Source organism: Melopsittacus undulatus, chromosome 17 (assembly GCF_012275295.1).
Source record: "Melopsittacus undulatus isolate bMelUnd1 chromosome 17, bMelUnd1.mat.Z, whole genome shotgun sequence".
NCBI classification, from domain to species: domain Eukaryota; kingdom Metazoa; phylum Chordata; class Aves; order Psittaciformes; family Psittaculidae; genus Melopsittacus; species Melopsittacus undulatus.
In genome coordinates, this window is record NC_047543.1 from 4,797,005 (window position 1) to 4,816,347 (window position 19,343).

General features: G+C 43.6%; 1 protein-coding gene across 6 annotated transcripts in view; it reads left to right on the forward strand.

Moving 5' to 3' along the window:
• The window catches only part of LOC101867735 (cell division cycle protein 27 homolog), a 26,460-nt gene continuing 7,117 nt past the window's right edge, over positions 1 to 19,343 (forward strand). For 2 of the 6 annotated variants that reach the window (XM_034070071.1, XM_034070073.1), the window contains exons 1-14: positions 1 to 202; positions 5,887 to 5,962; positions 8,273 to 8,420; positions 9,488 to 9,613; positions 10,125 to 10,222; positions 10,715 to 10,869; positions 10,979 to 11,193; positions 11,822 to 11,936; positions 14,888 to 15,003; positions 15,158 to 15,257; positions 15,919 to 16,126; positions 16,917 to 17,089; positions 17,822 to 17,974; positions 18,883 to 19,091. In XM_034070071.1, the coding sequence (XP_033925962.1) occupies positions 176 to 202; positions 5,887 to 5,962; positions 8,273 to 8,420; positions 9,488 to 9,613; positions 10,125 to 10,222; positions 10,715 to 10,869; positions 10,979 to 11,193; positions 11,822 to 11,936; positions 14,888 to 15,003; positions 15,158 to 15,257; positions 15,919 to 16,126; positions 16,917 to 17,089; positions 17,822 to 17,974; positions 18,883 to 19,091 (1,919 nt within the window). In that variant the 5' untranslated portion in view covers positions 1 to 175. Of the gene's footprint in view, positions 203 to 5,886; positions 5,963 to 8,272; positions 8,421 to 9,487; positions 9,614 to 10,124; positions 10,223 to 10,714; positions 10,870 to 10,978; positions 11,194 to 11,821; positions 11,937 to 14,869; positions 15,004 to 15,157; positions 15,258 to 15,918; positions 16,127 to 16,916; positions 17,090 to 17,821; positions 17,975 to 18,882; positions 19,092 to 19,343 lie in introns of all 6 variants that reach the window. The other 4 variants (XM_034070072.1, XM_034070074.1, XM_034070069.1 and 1 more) reach the window with 3 other exon arrangements.

Below are 19,343 nucleotides of genomic sequence, written 5' to 3' on the forward strand. Positions count from 1 at the left end.
GCTCGGCCGGCCTCGTTCCTTCCCTCCCCTCCCCGCCGCCTGCCCCGGTAACGGTCGCTGGGAGTTTAAATGAGCAGGGGCCGGGCCGGGCCGCGCCGCTGCCGGGACACGCACTGAGGCGGGGCCGGGGCTGCCCCGCTCCGGGCTCGGCGAGGAGGAGACCGGGGACAGCAGGATGACGGTGCTGCAGGAACCCGTCCAGGTACCGACCCCTGAGGCGGCTCAGGCCCCAGGCCCCGGCCCGGCCTGCCCCGGGGACCCGGCCTCGCCGTGCCGCTTCATCCCGGGGAAGGCCTCCCCTGCACCGGGGCCTCTCCGGGGGCTCCGCTCGGGCCGCTCATGGGGCTGGGGGCCTGCGGGCCCCGCCGGTGGGAGCGGGGCAGGGCCGGCTCCTCGGCCCCGCTGCCCGGGGCTCCCTGCTCCTCCGTGGGTCCCCTCCGCCTCCGGGACCAGCCGCTCTCGCCCTCTCGGCCCTGCCGGGCCCCCGGCCGGGGCAGCCGGCCTCACCCCCGGAGCTGCCCGCGGCCTCCAGATAAAGGCCCTTTGGGCTGCCCCGGTGGGTCCCCTGGAGACCTGTTGATACCTCTCTCCATCTCGCTTATCTCTGCTGCTGTTTGGTTCCTGAATGCTCGCGGTACGTTCGGCTCCGGGATGCAGGTGAAGGACGTTCCTTTTTCCCGAGGAGTTAATGCCTCCCTATGGAGGGGAGACCTGGAAGAGAAAATAACATAGATTTGGGGTTTCTTCCATGTTTTAGTGTCGCTGCAGTGACCCTGATGGGCTTCCTGCTCTTGTTCTCAGTCTTCCCATTTCAAAGGCATGATTCATTGAAATAAGACTTGCTGCTTCTTTCCACCTTGCCTGTGCACCCATTATTCTACCTATTCTGTAACCTCCATTAATCAGTCTTCTTTTTGCGTCCACGTTCTTGTTGTTTGGTTCGTTTTTAGCCTTTCAACAGAGGGGATTTGTTTCTATTTATGGTAGGAGCATGTTGCTGTAAGTGTCTTGGTAGTACACGACTGTGTTCTGTAATGAGCATCGTGACGATGCGTGCTTTAGGATGCGTGCTTTAGGCTCTCCTCGTAGGAGGCAAAGGAAGACTTCTCCTGTGGAAGACCACCCTGCTGACCTGACCCTTTCTGTGCAAGGTGGTGATGGTTGTGTCCTTGATGCCACTGTTCTGCTCATCCACTCGGAGAACAAGGGTCAGCGTGGAGCTGGAAGTGCCACCTGGTCCCTCTTTGCACTGGTCACACTTAAGCTGTTGCTGTTACCCTTGGAGCTGGCTGTTTTGTACCAGTTGGGTGTTCTAGGAAAGCATGGGGTTACAATAGAGAAGGAAGCAAGAATGCATTGCAGAGTGAATGCCCGGAAACAATATTTAGTGTTTCCAGCACTGTGCTAACTAGACAAACCAAGTGGAAAATATTTGCCATTCTGGGAGTTCCCTGGTAGAAATGTGCAGTCTTGTGCTCGTTTTCTTGATAGGTGAAGACCTCTCTAATGTCATTCTCCATTCTGAAGCTCTCATCAGCTTGGCTGTTTCCATGAGGTTTTGCTTCATTGACTATATCTATTTAGATTCTGCCTGCTTTCAAATACCAGTTCCTTTATCAGTGGTTCTATTGCTCTTAGCTTTGCTGCTTTCCTTGCTTACAGCAACACTGGGAAGTTTAGGATTTGTTCTTTTTTGTGGCCTTGGTCGTATCCTTGCCTTTAACAGTAAAGAAACCACCAGTGCACCATCCAGTACAAGGTCAGTGTTTGAGTCCTGCCTGGCTCTGCTGTGGTTCCTGTAGTCCACAGTGCCATGGCTACGAGCAGCATTGTAGATACTGGACCGCTTTACTGCAGCACCTTTCCCACCCAGCTCTTGGCTGGTGTAACGTGTCCAGTGAGTGGTCTCCGTTTCGCTGTGCACATCTGGGTGCAGTTGATTGCATTTCTGAATCCCCAGTTTAGCTGGAATCCATGGATCTAGCTCTGTTTTCCTGATTTTTTTAAAGTGCTCTGATTGGACAGTTTGACAGTACTTCTCATTTTTGTCATTGCAGAGATTTTTTCCTGTCTATTTGTCTGTTCTCTCTCAGCCTTTCAGATGTCTGCAGGGCTTAGCATTCCAGCAACAAACTGTCATCTTTACAGTTGTGATAGGCAAAACACGGTAAATAATCCCATCTCTGTGTGTGTTGCCTTGTGTTACATGTCCCAAAAGGCATCCTCTTCCCTGATTTGATTTTTACTAACTTCTTTTACTCCTTTAAGATGAACAAAAGTGCCAACAAGAAGAGTTTATGCAGACAGCAGACCTCTACTGTTCATCCTGATGTGGTCAGTTGAAAACTCTTCAGCTCAAAAGTAAAGCTTTGTATCCCATGTACTGAGAAGCAGACTGGATGCTTTCCAAGTGTTTCTGGAAAACAGCTTGGAAACAAAATGCACACTTTCCTTGGGATTTAGCTGTTCAAGGTGATCATCTGCTGTGACCCATTTGAATGGTGCTTGAGCTCCAAGGCTGCTGTGGTGGCTGAAAACACCCACTGCCACTGTCTGCTCGTTGATGCATACCTGGTAAATGCAGCATAGCTTATCACAGAAAAGTCTTCCTCCCTTTGCCCACCCTGGAGAAGTCTTACATTGTGATAGAAGCTGCTTAGCATGCCAATAAGCTATAAAGCTTTCAAAATCACTTCCAAAGCTATAGAACTGTCAGAAGAGAATGCCTATCTTTCAAGAGCTCTTTGGCTTATATATGAAGTGACACGTGGACAATGTACAGGATTTTCTAGGTGGAAGGTAGACCTGTGTGAATCTGCTTCTCTTCCTCTCCTCTCTGAGGAGTCTTTGCTGCAGAGCTGTGGTTGGTATGGTAGTTTTGGAATTCCCTGTTCAACTGAATGCATCTTTAGAATGAGTGACTAGGGCCTGGAGGTTCATCTGATCTGCAAGCACACTTGAATAAGACTGTGCAGTTCTTCAAGCTTCCTTCCTGTCCATATTTGTAGCCCCAAGAGCAGAAGTCATGACTGAAGTATCTCAAGTTCTTTGCACACTCTCGAGGAGGCAACTGCTTTGGGCTTCTACCAACAGGTTCCATGTAAAACTTGATAACTGCCATAAGGAGGAACCTAAGGCTGCATTTGGGTTGTGTTTGTGCTTGTACTTTGGTATCCTGCTCTGAAATCTCTTAGATTGAGTAATTTTTATTGCGTAAATGCTCCTTAAGTTCTTTGCTTCAGACCCCTCTTCTGGTGTGGTTTAGCAGTTATGTGTCACTAATGCTGTGTAGATGCATTGAACTTCTAGAACAAACTAAATTACTAAAGAGATTGATTAAAAGATGCACAAGAAATGTTCTTTTTCAGTAGTTTGAGACACAGTCATACCTTAGACATCTGTTCTCATAGAAAATGGTTACTGTGTAGGTATGTGATTCCTTGCCACCTTTTTTTTCTCTTCCTGCTCTTCTAGGAGAGTGTGTGCAAGGCTACTGCCTTCAGCATTCATCTGCTGGAGGCACGAGGCTGACTTGCGCCTTTTGAGCTGCAAAATGAGTTACTACAGGGATACTACCAGCTGACATCTTGCTTCCACTGGCACTCTGCTCAGCAACAATTGTTACTTGAGCCAGTATGTAGTGTAACTTTTATAATGTGGCTGCAAAATCACTTGTGTCCTCTCTCAGCCTTTGGCAAGGTAGTTTCTGGCAACTTGCTCCTGTTTGAGAAGTCAAATGACACTGATTTCACCACCACCACCCCCATGCCTTTGTTTTGTAAGCATGCAGTTACAGCCCTCTAAAGACAGCACTTTTAACCTGAAGATGGCACAAACTGGATAGATTCAGCTAAATGTCACTCATGACTTGGTAAAGGGAGAGCTGCTGCTGAGAGCAAGAGAAAAGGAGACTTTAGGCTGCTCTAACTCGGGTACAATGTGAAAGATTTTAACACTATCCTTCTGTCTCATGCTTTCTGTGCCACACTGACCAGAACAATGTACAGCCTTGGAGCTTTTCAAGGTAAAAGGGAGTAATCACTTGAGGCAGACTCTGGCTGAAGTTATCTGAAGTGTGGAATACTGCCAGGGAGAAAGAAGAAGGGGTTTGCATTGTAATAATCCAAGTAAGAGAATTCACTTTCAAATATCCTCACACAAGCTTGAAAGTACCTGTTGACTTTTAAAGGATGTTGTTGGGACCTACTGATAGAACAAAATAGCATCTCTGAGATTTTATGTGTAATATTCTGTATAGTAATTGGAGCCTCTGGGGTGTAGTGTTCACAAAGACTGTGTAGGCTTCCCGTGAAGAGAACTCGCACATTTTTCACACCCTGTGTTTGTCAAGTTTGTGTTGGAAGTAGCAGCATATGGTACATGTAACTCTGTGATGGTTGAGTTTTTTCAGATGAAACTGGCATTTGCTTTTCCTACTGGGAATAGCATTGCAGGATGCTGCTTCTTTAGCTCTGGAAGATCTATTTTCGTTTTGGAGTGTCTGATAGGTATCAGTAGCTAATTCTGTTTGTCTTCAGTTCTGATGAATATTGAAGTACTAAACCAAAGTGCCTTGAATTCTTGAGTTCAGATTGATAATAGCAAAATGCCTGATTGCTCCTTATAGAAAACAGCTTTGGAACCTGAGCAAGACTGATGGGTAGGGAGGAATCACAGTCCTGGTACCAGCCTGCTCACCTCAGAACACAAACATCTGCATACAATGCAGCATCCACACTGCTACTTGTAATGGGCATATACTTGTAATATACTCTTTACACACTTGTATACATGTCATGTGTTCTTTCCAGATAACATAAGGCTTCTGATGTGAACAAAATGGGCAGAGTATCTGTTGTGAACCCTGTATATCCCAGCCCTTCTGCTGGACAGCTCAAGGATGGTGACAGCACTGCAATTGTGACAGCAGCTTTAGTGGCATACACAGTTTGTGCTCCTGTGTGTATGTTTGGTTTGCCTTTCACTGGAGTAGTGCCATGTTTTGAGTCTGCACAAATACTGGTAGGTCCGGACTCTCCAGCTTGGTGTTCATGAGCAAAGGTGATGGTACCCTTACTCAGGGAGCTGTTTCTGACCAAGGATGGATATAGGAGCAAAATGCAGGAGCAGGTTTGCCTTGATGTACGTCTGTATGTATCAATTGTCCCATCTCATTTGCATTGCACTCTTGTGTGATCCTAATTAGCGGCAGCAGGGAGGTGGCTGACAAGCAAAGAGCACACAAAAAGCAATGGATCGTGTTGATTCTTAAGGGAATACTGATATCCCTCCAAGGACAATGCTGCATACCTGAATACTTAATCAACAGGCTTGTATCGACAGCCTCAGACACTGACATGATTTCAGTCCTGTTGAGCTTTGGTTTAGCATGTTCAAGAGGAGATGGTTTACATGGATTTATGCATGATGCCAGTGAAATGGGTTGGGCACCCAGCTCTGTCCCACCCCTCTGCCCTTCCTAAGAGCAGAATGGAATAGTCCAGTTCTCACCTTTACTTTGTGGCCTTGTTTGGTGGGAGTTTGCCATAATTCATGCCGGTACACACCTGTAGCAACTGGGAGCCCTCACTGTTATATCAGTGTGTGCTGGCTGAGGTTTATAGACAGTTGCGTGTAGTAACTCATGAGCAACACTCTTAGATTAGTTCATGACTTCAGTGCTAAGTTGGGTGTTTTGATTTTTGTCTTTTTAAGTCTCCTTACCAATAGCTGCAAGAGCTGGAGCTTGGCCTGCAGGTTTATCCTTCTCTATTCCTATGCCTCAAAGTTGAGTTCTCAACTTTGCCTTTTTTACCAATAAGGGCTAATGAGTTTTTGCATTTTTAAAGCTTCTCTCTAGAGCTAGAGTCTTTTCTTGTCTTGCAGGCTGCTATATGGCAAGCACTTAACCACTACGCTTACCGAGATGCCGTGTTCCTGGCAGAAAGATTATATGCAGAAGGTAGGTACTGGGCAAATATAAAGCTTTCTCTCAATTTTGGTTTGGGGATTGTTGAGTCCCTGCTTCTACTTTGTTTTACTCCTGTTGTTGTGATAATGAAGTTTAACTTGCTGCTTGGGAAAGGCAGAAGGATGCCTCGCAGTTAGGTTGGAAAATGAGATAAAGGAACAATAATAATGTTATTTTACAGTAGAATCTCCTTAAACCATTGGAGTTGTGTGTCTGAGCACGATGTTTACAGTGATCTGTTGTATGGTATCAAATGGGAAAGAAGGGTTTTAATAGCTTTTCCAGGCCGAACAGCCCCAGTTTTCTCAGGCTGTGTTCAGAGGGAGGTGCTCCAGTCCCTGTTCATCTTCATAGCCTCCTTTAGACTTGCTTTAACAGCTCCATGTCCTTCTTATGTTGAGGACTCCAGAACTGCAGACATTGCTGCAAGTGGGATCTCACCAGAACAGAGTAGAGGGGCAGGAGTTGCCTCCTTCAACACTGCTGGGGATGCAGCCCAGCACACGAGTGGTTTCTGGGCTACCCATGAAATCTGGAGTCTTCCATCTGGTGCTTAAATGACAAACGTTGTGTAGAATATTAAGGTACCTTATGATCTAGGTGTGCATAAAGGAAATGGTGCTTTAGGGATGATGCATCTCTCCTGAACACAGCACGCTGTGAGATGCAGGGAAATGCTGGATTGGAGGTAATTGCAGCAGCCAAGAGAAAAATGAATGACTTGATCCTGATGTTATCTGTGCAGAATAATGCTCTGCAAGAGTACTTCAGAGTGCTTTTTGCAGTGACCGGCAGTGCTGGGAGAGAGCAGCATGCATGCTGGTGCTTGGTTCAAGCCATTAACTGCTAACAAAACATCTGGCTTCTGCTTAAATGAAGCAGTTCTACCACAGAGTAGAAGCTGCTGAACGTGAATACAGTGATTCCATATTGGCAGTAGAGATTTTACCCTGAGATTGACTTTCAAGTCCACGGGCAGTCACTGCCCTGGAGGGGATGGCTGTGGCTTGGTGTTTTCCCAGAATTTGAAGTGTGTTAAATTAATGGATACAGGAATTGATTTAACTTGAATTTTCAAACCTCTCTTCTGGTGGTTTTAGGATAAGGCAAATAAAATGTCTTCTCTGGAGGGCTTCAGTTTGCCCTGTTCCTGGCTGTGTGATGACACAAACTAGTCCCTTTTCAGTGCAGCAGGTTGCCCAAAGAGGTTTCTGTACAATGTTCATACTGATTTTCTGAAGAGCTCCATGTAGGTAGATGAACAAACACCAGAACTGTTTCTTTAAATGTTGAATTCCATTTGATGGGAGCCTCTTCTGAAAAGTAGAAAATAATGTTGGTTTCTCAGTTGTTTGGAGGTTTAAGTTGCTTGCCTTTATAGCAAGCCTTTCTTTCAGCTACAATACATCATTACACGAGTGATTTGACTGGAACATTTTGGGGGAGTACAAAGAATAGGGTAGGACACCATGGCTGTATGTAATCCGTGAGTGTACCTGGGTGTCTCTTGTGCTTAAAACAGAACACAGTTAAAATGGAGTGAAACAGATACCTCACATAATCATAGCTTCGTGTTTGACTTGCATTGAGCATGGTAATGTTCTCCATTGCCTCACAAAAACACCTTTGGCATTTGAAGTTTGAGCTGAGATTTTCCCAGCAAGGTTTTAAGGGGGTTACCTCTCTGTCCTTTGTGTAATCACAAATAAAATCAGTGAGTCTGACCTCAGCCTTAAATCTGGATGCCAAGACAAGCTCTTTGAATAGAACGTTCTCAGTGTGGTGCATAATTCACCTCTGCAATGGAAGAAGTCTTGAAGCAGACATCAAATCTAAATACTTGCAGTTTCTGCCATGCAGAAATGTTTGTGCTTTAATTAGTCTTGCTTTCTGTTTAGATGGAGATGACTTTTGCATCAAAGGGTAACGTTAAGCCATGTTCCCAATGAAATAATAGAGGCAGCAAAAAGTAGCTCTGTTCTGCTAGGGAATGGCTGCTTTACTTGGCTTGCTGTTACTTTAACAGCAAACTGGCTGATGGCTTAGTTGGATTGGGTAGCCAGAAGGATCAAAGTTCTTACTTACAAGAGTACTCTTATAGTTGGTCTGACCATACAGGAAAATGGCATATGGGAGTTTGTTACCTGGCCACAAATAAAGGAATGTGCTTCATGCAGTAATGAACTACTCTCAGTACTCTGTTTCTTGTGTCTTGTTCCTGGCTGGCTTTTACTCCCTGCCCCCAAATTCTTTGTATCAAAAGGGGAAACAACTAACTGATAATCTGAATTATGTTTTCAGTACATTCAGAAGAAGCACTATTTTTACTGGCAACGTGTTACTACCGCTCAGGAAAGGCCTATAAAGCATACAGGCTCCTAAAGGGACACAGCTGTACTACTCCGCAGTGTAAATACCTGCTTGCAAAATGTTGTGTTGACCTCAGCAAGTAAGTAAATCCTTCATGTTCTGTCCAGGATTACAAATGCATTTTGTTTGTTGTCTGAGTTTCTCTTTGAAAGCTGTCATATTGCATAAACTAGTAATACATTGGTCTTCCAGCTCTGAAGGTTGTAAGTTCAGTTCATTTTGCTTTCAGATACGGACCTAATGAGCATTAGTCCATATTGCAGAAACCTCTAAAAGGTATTGAGTAACTTACAGAGGAGTTGTCGAGCTGCGTAGGGAGAGAAAGCATTGATGGCTGAGATGTCTCAAGGACACCACTCTGGGAAGTGTTTGGTTTGGTTTTGTGTTTCTCTAATACTTTGCTTAGTAAGTGTTTCCAGTATGAATTTAATGGCTAGGCCACTTCCCTCAAGGAGTAAGCTTGTTTCTCTTCCCCTATTTCTGTTAATGGGTAGGTGAGGGAGAAGATGGCAGACAGACATCTGGTTTTAAAAACCCACATCAAACCCATCTTGAAACCCTGTCCAAGAATGCTGTATTCAACATCAAAATTAGCCTTGACAGGATCAGTGGCAAGGTATCTTGCTGCTTCTCTGCAGTCATCTTTAGAGCAGTAAGGATGTCTTGACTTGTGTTTCTTTTGACACTTTCAGTGTTGTTGGAGCCTTACAGGTTGTATTTGTTATTTGAGAAACAAAGCCAGACTAAGCCTCATCTTAGCTTGATACTAGGTAAAGTACCTTCAGAAATGGGGTGTCCAGAAGACTTTCTGGCCTTCTGCTTAGTATTCTACCTAAGATGAGTTCCTTCTGGAGAAGTCATCTTGTATTATTAGTCTGGTTTTGGAGTATTGTTGGGGTTTTGGTGTTTGCTTTGGTTTTCTTCCGTCCCAGTAGAGATGTTCAGCTTCAGAGTACTGCACACCTCTGTGTTACTAGAAGAATTCACCAGTTCTTACAATCCCTTTGCAGAAAGTAGTTTCTATGTGGTGTGGAACTTGTGAACGCTGACAGTGGGTTCCTGTTTTTGTTTGCAGCAGGCTGAAAACACTGGACTTCCAATCCTGTGAGCCTTGTAACCCCTCTAAACCTCTTGTTTTTTGCAAAGGCTTGCAGAAGGAGAGCAGATCTTATCTGGTGGAGTGTTGAATAAACAGAAAAGCCATGATGACATTGTGATGGAGTTTGGTGACTCTGCATGCTTTACGCTCTCCTTACTGGGACATGTCTATTGGTAATGTTGCTTTTCTGTTGTGTCCGGTAAAGCCTTGGGGAGAGGAGGGATTATTTGACCAAGCTCAGTTTTAGTCAGATACATTTTTAGTGTACCTGTTCTCCAGTTCACGAGAAGCCAGATACTTAGGGATGCAATTTAGCCCCAGATTTCTATGTAAAAGCATCATCCATAGATGTTTAAAATGCCTGGAAGGCGAGCAATGGGCTTGCTGCTAGCAAACAAGACAAAAAGCCATTGCAAAGAGCAGCATCTTCCTAAAATGAAAACTCTCAAGCTCTATTAGTGCTTCTGTAACTTTTGAGGACTCTGTTGTCTAAGTAGCTTTCATCTGTGTCTGAATATGCCAAATAACTTGAAAAGAAGCCAGTATTGCTCTGTGGTTTGAAACAGTGAGGAATGTTGCTGTGACTCTCAACATGCTTTTGTTTTTCAACCCCTCTTCTAGAAAGCTATCTTGAACAAAAGTGCTGTTTCAGTTTCCCTATAAACTGTTACATTCTTCTTGCAGCAAGACAGACCGGCTTGCCAAAGGATCAGAATGTTACCAAAAGAGCCTTAGTTTAAATCCTTTCCTCTGGTCCCCTTTTGAGTCGCTATGTGAAATAGGTAAGTCAGCAGAACTGCATTCCCAGTGAAGATGTTCTCTGTTTCTGGTTATGTCAAGCTTTCCAATTTAGATTGGCAAAGTTTATTATACTGTTTACTCATTGAATTAACAAGAAACATGCCAGCAGAACTCTCTGGGAGTGGTTTTGAGAGCAGCAATGCATTTAAAACACTTTGCCAGTGTTTAGAGCTTTTGTCTTGGTTCCTTCCATTCTTGCTACTTTGGATTTAACAATACCACGTTTCCAACCTACAGTTAATAGACCCTTAGAAACTGTTCTTCTGAGAATAAATAGCAGGTCTATTTTCTAATCAAACTGATTGTCCAGGGTTTTGTAGTGGAAGAACACTCGTGGTTTAGTGTAGTTTTAAACAATGAAGTAAGAACACACCCCTTCTAAAATCCCTTGTCCCCTGTCCTCCTTGTTTCAGATTGAATGTTTGGGGTATGGACTCAAGAATAACTGTTTAAATCTCTTTCCAATCTTACAGGTGAAAAACCAGACCCTGACCAAACATTCAAATTAACATCTCTACAGAACTTCAGCAGCTGCCTGCCTAACACTTGCACAACATTGGTATCTAATCACAACGTATCACACAGGCAGCCTGAGACTGTCCTGATGGAAACGCCTCAAGACACAATTGTGAGTTTTGCTGAAGTCGTTGTATTTAAAGTGGGGTTTTTCCACCTTAACTGAAGAGTGCTGAGTAGAAACTACACTGAGTATCTCAGAGCTGCCTTCTGTTTTTCAGGAGTTGAACAGAATCAACCTCGAATCCTCCAATTCCAAATATTCCTCCTTGAACTCGGATTCTTCTATGTCTTACATTGACTCAGCTGTAATTTCACCAGATGCTGTCCCTCTTGGGTCAGGAACTTCTATCTTGTCTAAACAGGCTCAAAATAAACCAAAAACTGGGCGAAGTTTACTGGGAGGACCTGCAGCTTTGAGCCCATTAACTCCAAGGTAAGTCCTTGAGATAGTTTCTGTCTGCAGCTGTGATTTTGAAACGTGTTTGGTGCACGATGTACCCGAACACTCATGTTGATAACACATGGTAAAGCTGTAGCAGCAAAAGCTAACAACCTCTGTAACTGCTGTTGGGCCTGGTGTTCATCACTTCTGTTTTCTAAACAAGCAGTTGGTGGTTTTGATTAGAAGAGTGGAGCTGTTGATTCAGTGTATTGCTTATGGTGATGTTCACACTGGAAGAATCTTTAAAGGGATATGTTTTCTGTCTGGGATAAACTTCATGATGAAAAGCTATTCATAAGAACTTGAAGAATAGCTCTAAGGACATGTAAATATATGCTCAGTCCTGTATTTAAACAGCATTATGTGAGAAGCCATTAGTGCTTGGATGGTCTGTCTATTGCGTTATGATATTATGCAGACAGGCAAAGGAAGTTGTCTTTTTGATTTCAGGAGTATTTTCTATTAAAATCTATCTCAGATGAGGAGAGCAAGATATTAGAGGGTTAACATCAATCGATGAAGTAAATTAAAGTAGATCATCTGGATCTGTTTAACCACAGGGTCAGCTCTTGTGCTTCAGCATCCAGACACTGAACCTTCCTCTTTGTTTTCTTCTCAGCTTTGGAATTTTGCCACTAGAAACCCCAAGCCCTGGAGATGGGTCCTATTTACAAAACTACACGAACTCTTCCTCTGTAATTGATGTGCCATCCACAGGAGCACCTTCAAAGAAGGTATCTTGCATTCTGGGTTGCTGTTCTACAAGTTTGATGTTGCAGTGTGCTTCAAAGAAGAATCCATAATGCAGATAGAAAAACATTGCATGTAGGCTGAACTGTACCAACAGTGAGGAGAACCCAACATACCCACAGCAAAAGATGTTTTGAAAGGCAGTTTGTCTGAGTGTGGAACTGCTTGAAGCCTCCATAAGTTGTGGAAATGTTTTGGGTTTATTAAGTGAGAATCTAATTTATGTCCTATGTGTCTACAAAGCGTGTTTACAACAACCCATCCTTTGCTCTTACTAACAGTCATTTAATACAGCAAAATAATATGTAGTTCACCAGCTTTAAGTACATCTTCATTAGGGTCTGTAGGGCCAGGCCAAGGGGAATGGCTTGAACCTGCCAGAACAGGGGAGACTGAGATGAGCTCTTAGGCAGAAGCTGTTCCCTGTGAGGGTGCTGAGGCGCTGGCACAGGGTGCCCAGAGAAGCTGTGGCTGCCCCATCCCTGGCAGTGCTCAAGGCCAGGTTGGACACAGGGGCTTGGAGCAGCTGCTCCAGTGGAAGGGGTTGGTGTTGGGGCTGGAGGAGCTTTAAGATCCCTTCCAATGCAAACCTTTCTGGGATTCTTTGCCCCCACAATACTGCAAGGAAAGATGTCTGTAGGCATACTCAGCTTATTGTGACACTTCCTTTGGCAGGCAAATTTGTTTCCTCACCTTTTATAATGATAAGCAATAGTCTTCTATTTCTAATTAAAACAAGCCCTTTTTCCCCCACCCAAAATACCCAAACCATGTGCAGGCTGATCAGCTCCAGCCAGAGGAAGGTGCAGTGTTGTATCTGCTGTCCACCTCCTGTCATGTCCCAGTGCTGGTGCTTCTAAGCAGTGAAGGCTTCAGAACTTCTCTGGCTACAAGCTGGGGTCTGAAGCCAGTCCAGAATTAGAATGCAAGCTCCAGGTTTGTTTAAGGAATGTATTGTCAGGGATGACTTCACATCATCCAGAAATCCTCAGTGGAGCTGAAGGTTTTTGCATGCAGTTCTTGAAGTCTTTGTTTGCAGACCAGAGCAATCCAAACAGCACTGTGGTCTGTGGAGGCCTGAGTGCTTCACTCAGTAACTCCTGTGTAGAAGGCAGGAAAAAATGTCTTTTTTACTGCCTTTGAAACAGCCTTAGTTGCCATAGTGATAAATGGGAGGTAGAATGCTGGTGACAGTTGAAGAACCATTTGTTCCTTTCTAAAAACAAAAACCTGAGGGTTTTTCCCCCTATTTTTAGTAAGTCTTGAAGTCGTGTGAGGGATGTAAGTGTGCAATAGGTGGCCAACTCTCTCATGTAAAAACTCAGGGCAAGGAATAGTGTATTCCTCACAAAGTAGGACTTGAATTCCCATGCTTGATGCTCAGGACACATCAGTTGGTTGCTGTGACATTCTGTAAGTGAATTTCACTTTTCACATTACTGCAGCACTTTCTGTCACTCTTTAGTTGTGCCTTTGTTCTCTTAGGGCTGGACTGTGCTAAACCAGTCTGCTAGAAGGGTGTTTTCGTGTCTCTGATCCAGTTTCCATCCTGTAGTTGCTCAGGGCCAACCAGGTTCCCCCAGTACAGTTGAAAACACTGGTTTGTGGTGGACTGTGCATGTGTAGGAAGGTACATTTTCCTGAGTCTGAATAATAGAAGCAATAAGTGAAGTGCAGCTCTTCAGTGTAGCACTCACCTGCATTTCATCTCCGGGTGTACTTACATGTATATCTAGCAAGTTGTATTTGCTGCTGTTGCTTTGTTAGATGTGGCACCACAGCACAAAGGTGTGAATCTCAGTAGTCCATGCATCTGCTTTCTGCCCAGATGCATCTGTGCTCCACAAAACACAGCTATTTAACATGCCTTTTAATAGCAGCTTGGAATTCTGCTGCTTGCTTTGCCCAATGCAAATAATTACTCGGCCAGTTTCATTTCTGCTTTTCAAGTGCCTGAGTTAGAAAAGGTTGAGTATAGCTGTGGCTTAAATGTGCATGACTTAACGGAGGCAGTTTCCTAGGAGACTCCTATGTAAATGAATGAAACATTAGGATGGATCCAAAGGCTTCCTATCTGAGTGGGCAAGCATGCTACTGGCTGCCTAAACTGGCCTCTGGTAACAAAGAAACTGAGAAGGGAAGGATAGAATGTTAGAAGTCAGATAATGTGTAAACTGGTGGTGCTTGTGCCACCACTGATCTCACTTTCTGATTCCTGGTGTGTGAAAGAGCATCTCTTCTGAACAACCATCAGAGTTGAATGTAAGTGTCCCTGGAGAAAGCAGAAAGCTTGGGTTTAAGCTTTCTTTAAAAGGCAGGGAGGGCAGGACCTGTTGGGAAGCCTTTATAGGGAGTCTGCACATCAGACAATGACTTTCTATCTGAACTTCCTCCTTGGGTCTCACATTCACAGTCAAGGTATCACAGCTCCAAGTTCCCACACCTCAGCTGTGCCAGGCTGGACAGCAGAGTGCACAGTTTAGCTCTATGAAGCTGTCTGAAGATATAAGCCAATGTTCTGGTGCTGAGTCACATCACATGCTTGTAACTTGTGGCAAATAAAAGGTACAAAAGGTGTGTGCACAGTGTTCAACTGATGTGCAATAACTTGGTGCTCCAACTTAACTTCACTCTGAGTACCTGTAACTTTAAATAGGACATCTTTTCATTCCCTTTTATTCTTGTACAACCAACATACAGTTTCTTGCCACTAGATGGAGATTTTGGATCTTTCAGCTGATGTGCATAAAGTTGGTAAACTTCCTGATGTTTTAACAGGTAGCATGGGGGGTACTTCTGATGGTACTTCTTTACTGAAAGACTCTATTTATCCTCCTTTATGCAGTGGTTGATAAGCAAAATAGATTTGGTAGAGCAGAAGCTGAGCTTCCTTAGTGACATAATAACAAACCTGTAGAAACTTTGTGTTATGCAGCCTGTCAGCAGGATAAGCCAAGCTGGAACCAAGTCTGTCTTCTCACAGAGCGGAAATAGCCGGGAAGTCACTCCAGTTCTTGTTGCACAAACCCAGAGCTCTGGCCCACAGACCAGGTAAGGGAAGAACAAAGTCTTCTTGGAATTCAGTTTTGGGAGTATCTGTCCTTGGAGTTCTCGAGTGTCTTTGTTTAAAACGTAGATAAAAACTGGTTTTATGAAAAATGAAGCCAAGAACTTATTTTTTTCCCCATGTGCTGCTTGTTTTCAGTACAACACCTCAGGTATTGAGCCCAACAATTGCTGCTCCACCAAACTCACTGCCTCGAAGAAGCTCTCGCCTCTTTACTAGTGATAGCTCTACTACAAAGGTAACCAACTTCATGTGTTGCAGACTTGGGGGTTTCTTATCCATGCCACTGTGCTGACTAATGCTTTCCCCATCTGTACAGCAGCTGAAAAACAGATTCTGTGATGAGCAGAACTTGTATGAAGCACGTAGCTGTACAAAACCTGTCATGATGCCATAATATGTTGGGTTTAAATCTACCAAGTGCTCAGCTAAAGTGGTAGAAGGAAGAATATCATAATCAAATGCAAAGACACATGCTTGTGGTGATACATGCTTGGCACTGCAAATGCAGTGGTGCTGGTAGCTGTCAGCCCATTAGAAAAGAGGTGGGTGGTGTTCAGAGGTATTTATTGAAGATTTCATTTGGAGCAGATACTTTTCTTCCCCAAAACAAAGTTATTTTCATGTGTTCTGCTCCATTGGTTGAAGAGCAGAACAGCAAAGCACAAATACTCATGGTCTGCAGTTAGGTGATGTGAATGTTTGCTGTTTAAAAAGGAACCACTAAATAGCCAATGTAGTTACTAGGTGCCTGTATACTTGAGTTTAAAAGTCTAATAGCTGGGCATGGTGGCTCCAGCTGCAGAGAGGCATACATGTAACTGCACAATTCACTTTCAGGTTGGATTTTCTGCATTTAAAAGACTTCCCTGTGTAACTCTGACTCTTCTTACTTGCAGGAAAATAGCAAAAAATTAAAAATGAAGTTTCCACCTAAGATTCCAAACAGGAAAACAAAAAGTAAAACAAATAAGGGAGGAATAACTCAACCAAACTTAAATGACAGCTTGGAAATTACCAAACTGGACTCTTCCATCATTTCAGAAGGGAAGATTTCCACTGTTGCACCACAGATCCAGGCTTTTACGCTACAGAAGGCAGCAGCAGGTCTGTTTGAATGCTACTGGACTGTATTAGAGTAAAACTATGTGTTAAGGTTGAATGGAAAGAAAAACCAGTGTTTGCTGCTTTATTTCAGTAGGCCTGCACAGCTATCACCTTTGTATAAAATCTGGTTGAATTCAGTATCTTCTAGTTCCAAAGAACAAGTGAGGAAGTATTAAAAGTGGCTGATTGTAAGCAGCTACATCTTGCAAGCTTGGATCCTTATTGATGATTAAAATACTTTTAGGCAAGATCCTTGCAAAGTGACTCAAAGGAGCTCTGAGTAACCCAATAATCTTCCCTCAAAATCAGGTTTATAGAATCAGTTCTCCCTTCATATTTCCCATTTGTTTAAAACCAAGTCTTTATTCAGCTTGTCAGAAAGTCCTAGGCAAAGTGCTGAATTCCTCTCTTTGGGCTCATTAATATTTCCAGGCAGCAAGAAGATGTATCCAGGGATACCAGACGTGTGGAAACTGTATTCAGACCTAACAAAATGTTTGAATAGCTGCTGTAAATGCAAAGCTGCAGTTGCTCTGAACTCGAGCGTTTCTGAGTGTTCTGTTGCTGGCTGAAGCAGTTGTTACTATGTGACTTCCATTACAAAGGTTGCTGTTTAGGATATTATTCCTAAATTGAGGGTGTAGAAGCCTGTGTGTGGGATCTCCTGGAAGATTTTCATAGGCAAAGTCGGGATCAGTACCTGTGACAATGAAGAGCTGTTGGGATTATCAAGTAAATAAGTCTCAGTTGTCTTTCTTTTCCACTTGTATTTATTGTGGTTTTCTCCTAGAAGGTTTGATGAGCCTTCTTCGTGACATGGGGAAAGGTTACTTAGCCTTGTGCTCATACAACTGCAAGGAAGCGATCAATATCTTAAGCCATTTACCATCCCACCACTACAACACTGGCTGGGTGCTGTGCCAAATTGGGAGAGCTTACTTCGAACTTGCAGAATATATGCAGGTAGGAACTTTTCCCTTTTGTTTTGCATAGCTTTCCACAACACCTGCAGCCCTCCTGCAAAAGCTATAGGAAGTTTACAGTTAAGATGATCTTAAAGGTTGATTCTGTATTGTGTTTATTTTGCAAACTAAAGCTATGGACCATAATGGTTTCCTAAAGGTAGGCTGCTTCTTCCTTTCTTGTGCTTCAAGTGTTGTAAACCTGGAGCTGAAGTTTATGAAAGAGATACCTATGTCAGAAAGACTTCATTAGACAGCTGTTGATAAGAAGTGTAGCTGTCTCACATGGAAGTAAAGCACATGTATGTGTTGTATGTCCCCATCCCTGCATTACCCATGTTCACCACATGCTGCCTTTTCCTTTGTAATTATTATGCACAATGTCTGGAGGGCTGGAGCACTCTATGAATGCAGTATCTGTCATCTGACAGAAAAGCTCATGGTCAGAACTGGACCATAAAAGTATGCTGCACTCTTTGTGGGTACCTTTTTTGCCTTGTCTGTGATTAAAACCAGCAACATAAGCTGAGTCAGCCTAGGGAGAGGCTGCATTTCTTGTTGGGGTATAGTAGCTTCCTTCCCTTGGAGGGGAAGTCACAGGACTTGTAGCTCTGTGTAGTAACTTGCAAAGCAAAGAGGATGCTCAGCCTGGACACGTGAAGCTTGTAACCTTGACCTGTGTGCTCTGCTTTGGTGGGTGGAATTCTGGTTTAAGTTTAATTTCTGTTCTTAGGCCGAGAGGATATTTTCAGAAGTCAGAAGGATTGAAAACTACAGAGTGGAAGGCATGGAGATCTACTCGACTACACTGTGGCATCTGCAGAAGGATGTTGCCCTTTCAGTTCTCTCAAAGGATTTGACAGACATGGATAAAAACTCACCAGAGGTATAAAATGCTGTGGTCTTGAATGAGAACAGAGTACCTGTATGTGGCAAAATCAATGGTTCAGAACAGTGCTCTGATCTAGCTCAGGTGTATTCTCCTGTGAAAACTGCATGGCCAAACTGGTTTGTTGAACTGATGATGCCTGAAATGGCTTCCTTGAATTCCAGCTTAAGTGGAACTGGTTGAAAGCTTTTATCTGTTAATGATTATTTAAATTTGCATTGGCACCATTCATTCATCCAGGAAGATCGTGGGTTACTCACTCTTCCTGCTGCCCATATGCAAAGATAAGGAATGTCGCCTTCCTGTACCACCTTTTGGTTGCTGTACTTAACTCACTGGTACGTAAAACATGATGTTGCACATTTTTTATGCCAAAGTCCATTAACCTGTGGAGTGTACGGTAACATAGTCGTGAGTAATATAAAGTCATGATGTACAAAACCCAGCCATCTTTTAATAGGTGCCACAGTAAAGTAATAGTTGTGTGTGTCTGTAAATGTGTAAAAGGGGAGGTTGTTGCTAAATCTGTGGCTCTGCAGATTTCCACATTAGTCAAGTGAAGTGAAAGCAAATTTACCATCTCCCCTTGGTTATTGTTGCACATCTCAGATGTTTTATTTCTAACCTTTCCAACAGCTTCAGAAGCTTTAGTCATTAGTCATCAAAGGATGTGCTGGGTGTCCTCATGCTCATTTTCTCTATTTCAGCTTGTCTAGCTCTCAGGTGTATTTAGGCCTATAAGCCTCTTAGGAATGAGACTTCACTGTTGTTTTACTGTTATGTTTTAATCTAGGAGGAAGTTAGTACAGTCACATAAAGCAGCAGGGAAACAAATCTGTTCAGCTCAAACATCATTCATGTGGGTTGTAAGAAGTGTGCTAACTTTACAATGCTGTTTTTACCAGGCATGGTGTGCTGCAGGAAACTGTTTCAGCTTGCAACGAGAGCATGACATTGCAATCAAGTTCTTCCAGAGAGCCATCCAAGTTGATCCAAACTATGCTTATGCCTACACCCTGTTGGGGCATGAATTTGTGTTAACAGAAGAACTAGACAAAGCATTAGCTTGTTTTAGAAATGCAATCAGAGTCAACCCTAGACACTATAATGCATGGTAAGTTTGGCTTCACCTCCCTCCTATTGCATGTGATGCAGAGTTCCTTTTGGAGAAATACCTGCTGGATGCTGAAGGATGTGTTCTTGTTTCCACAAATCTTGGCTGTATCACCCCAGCTGTTCTGTTCTGGGCAGCACTTCTCATCATTCCACTTGATTGTTCCTCACTTGCAGCTGGAAAGATGAGAGATCTGTCCTGTTACACCTTAGGACACAGTTTCTTCCAGCTTTTTCTCTGTAGATATAAAGC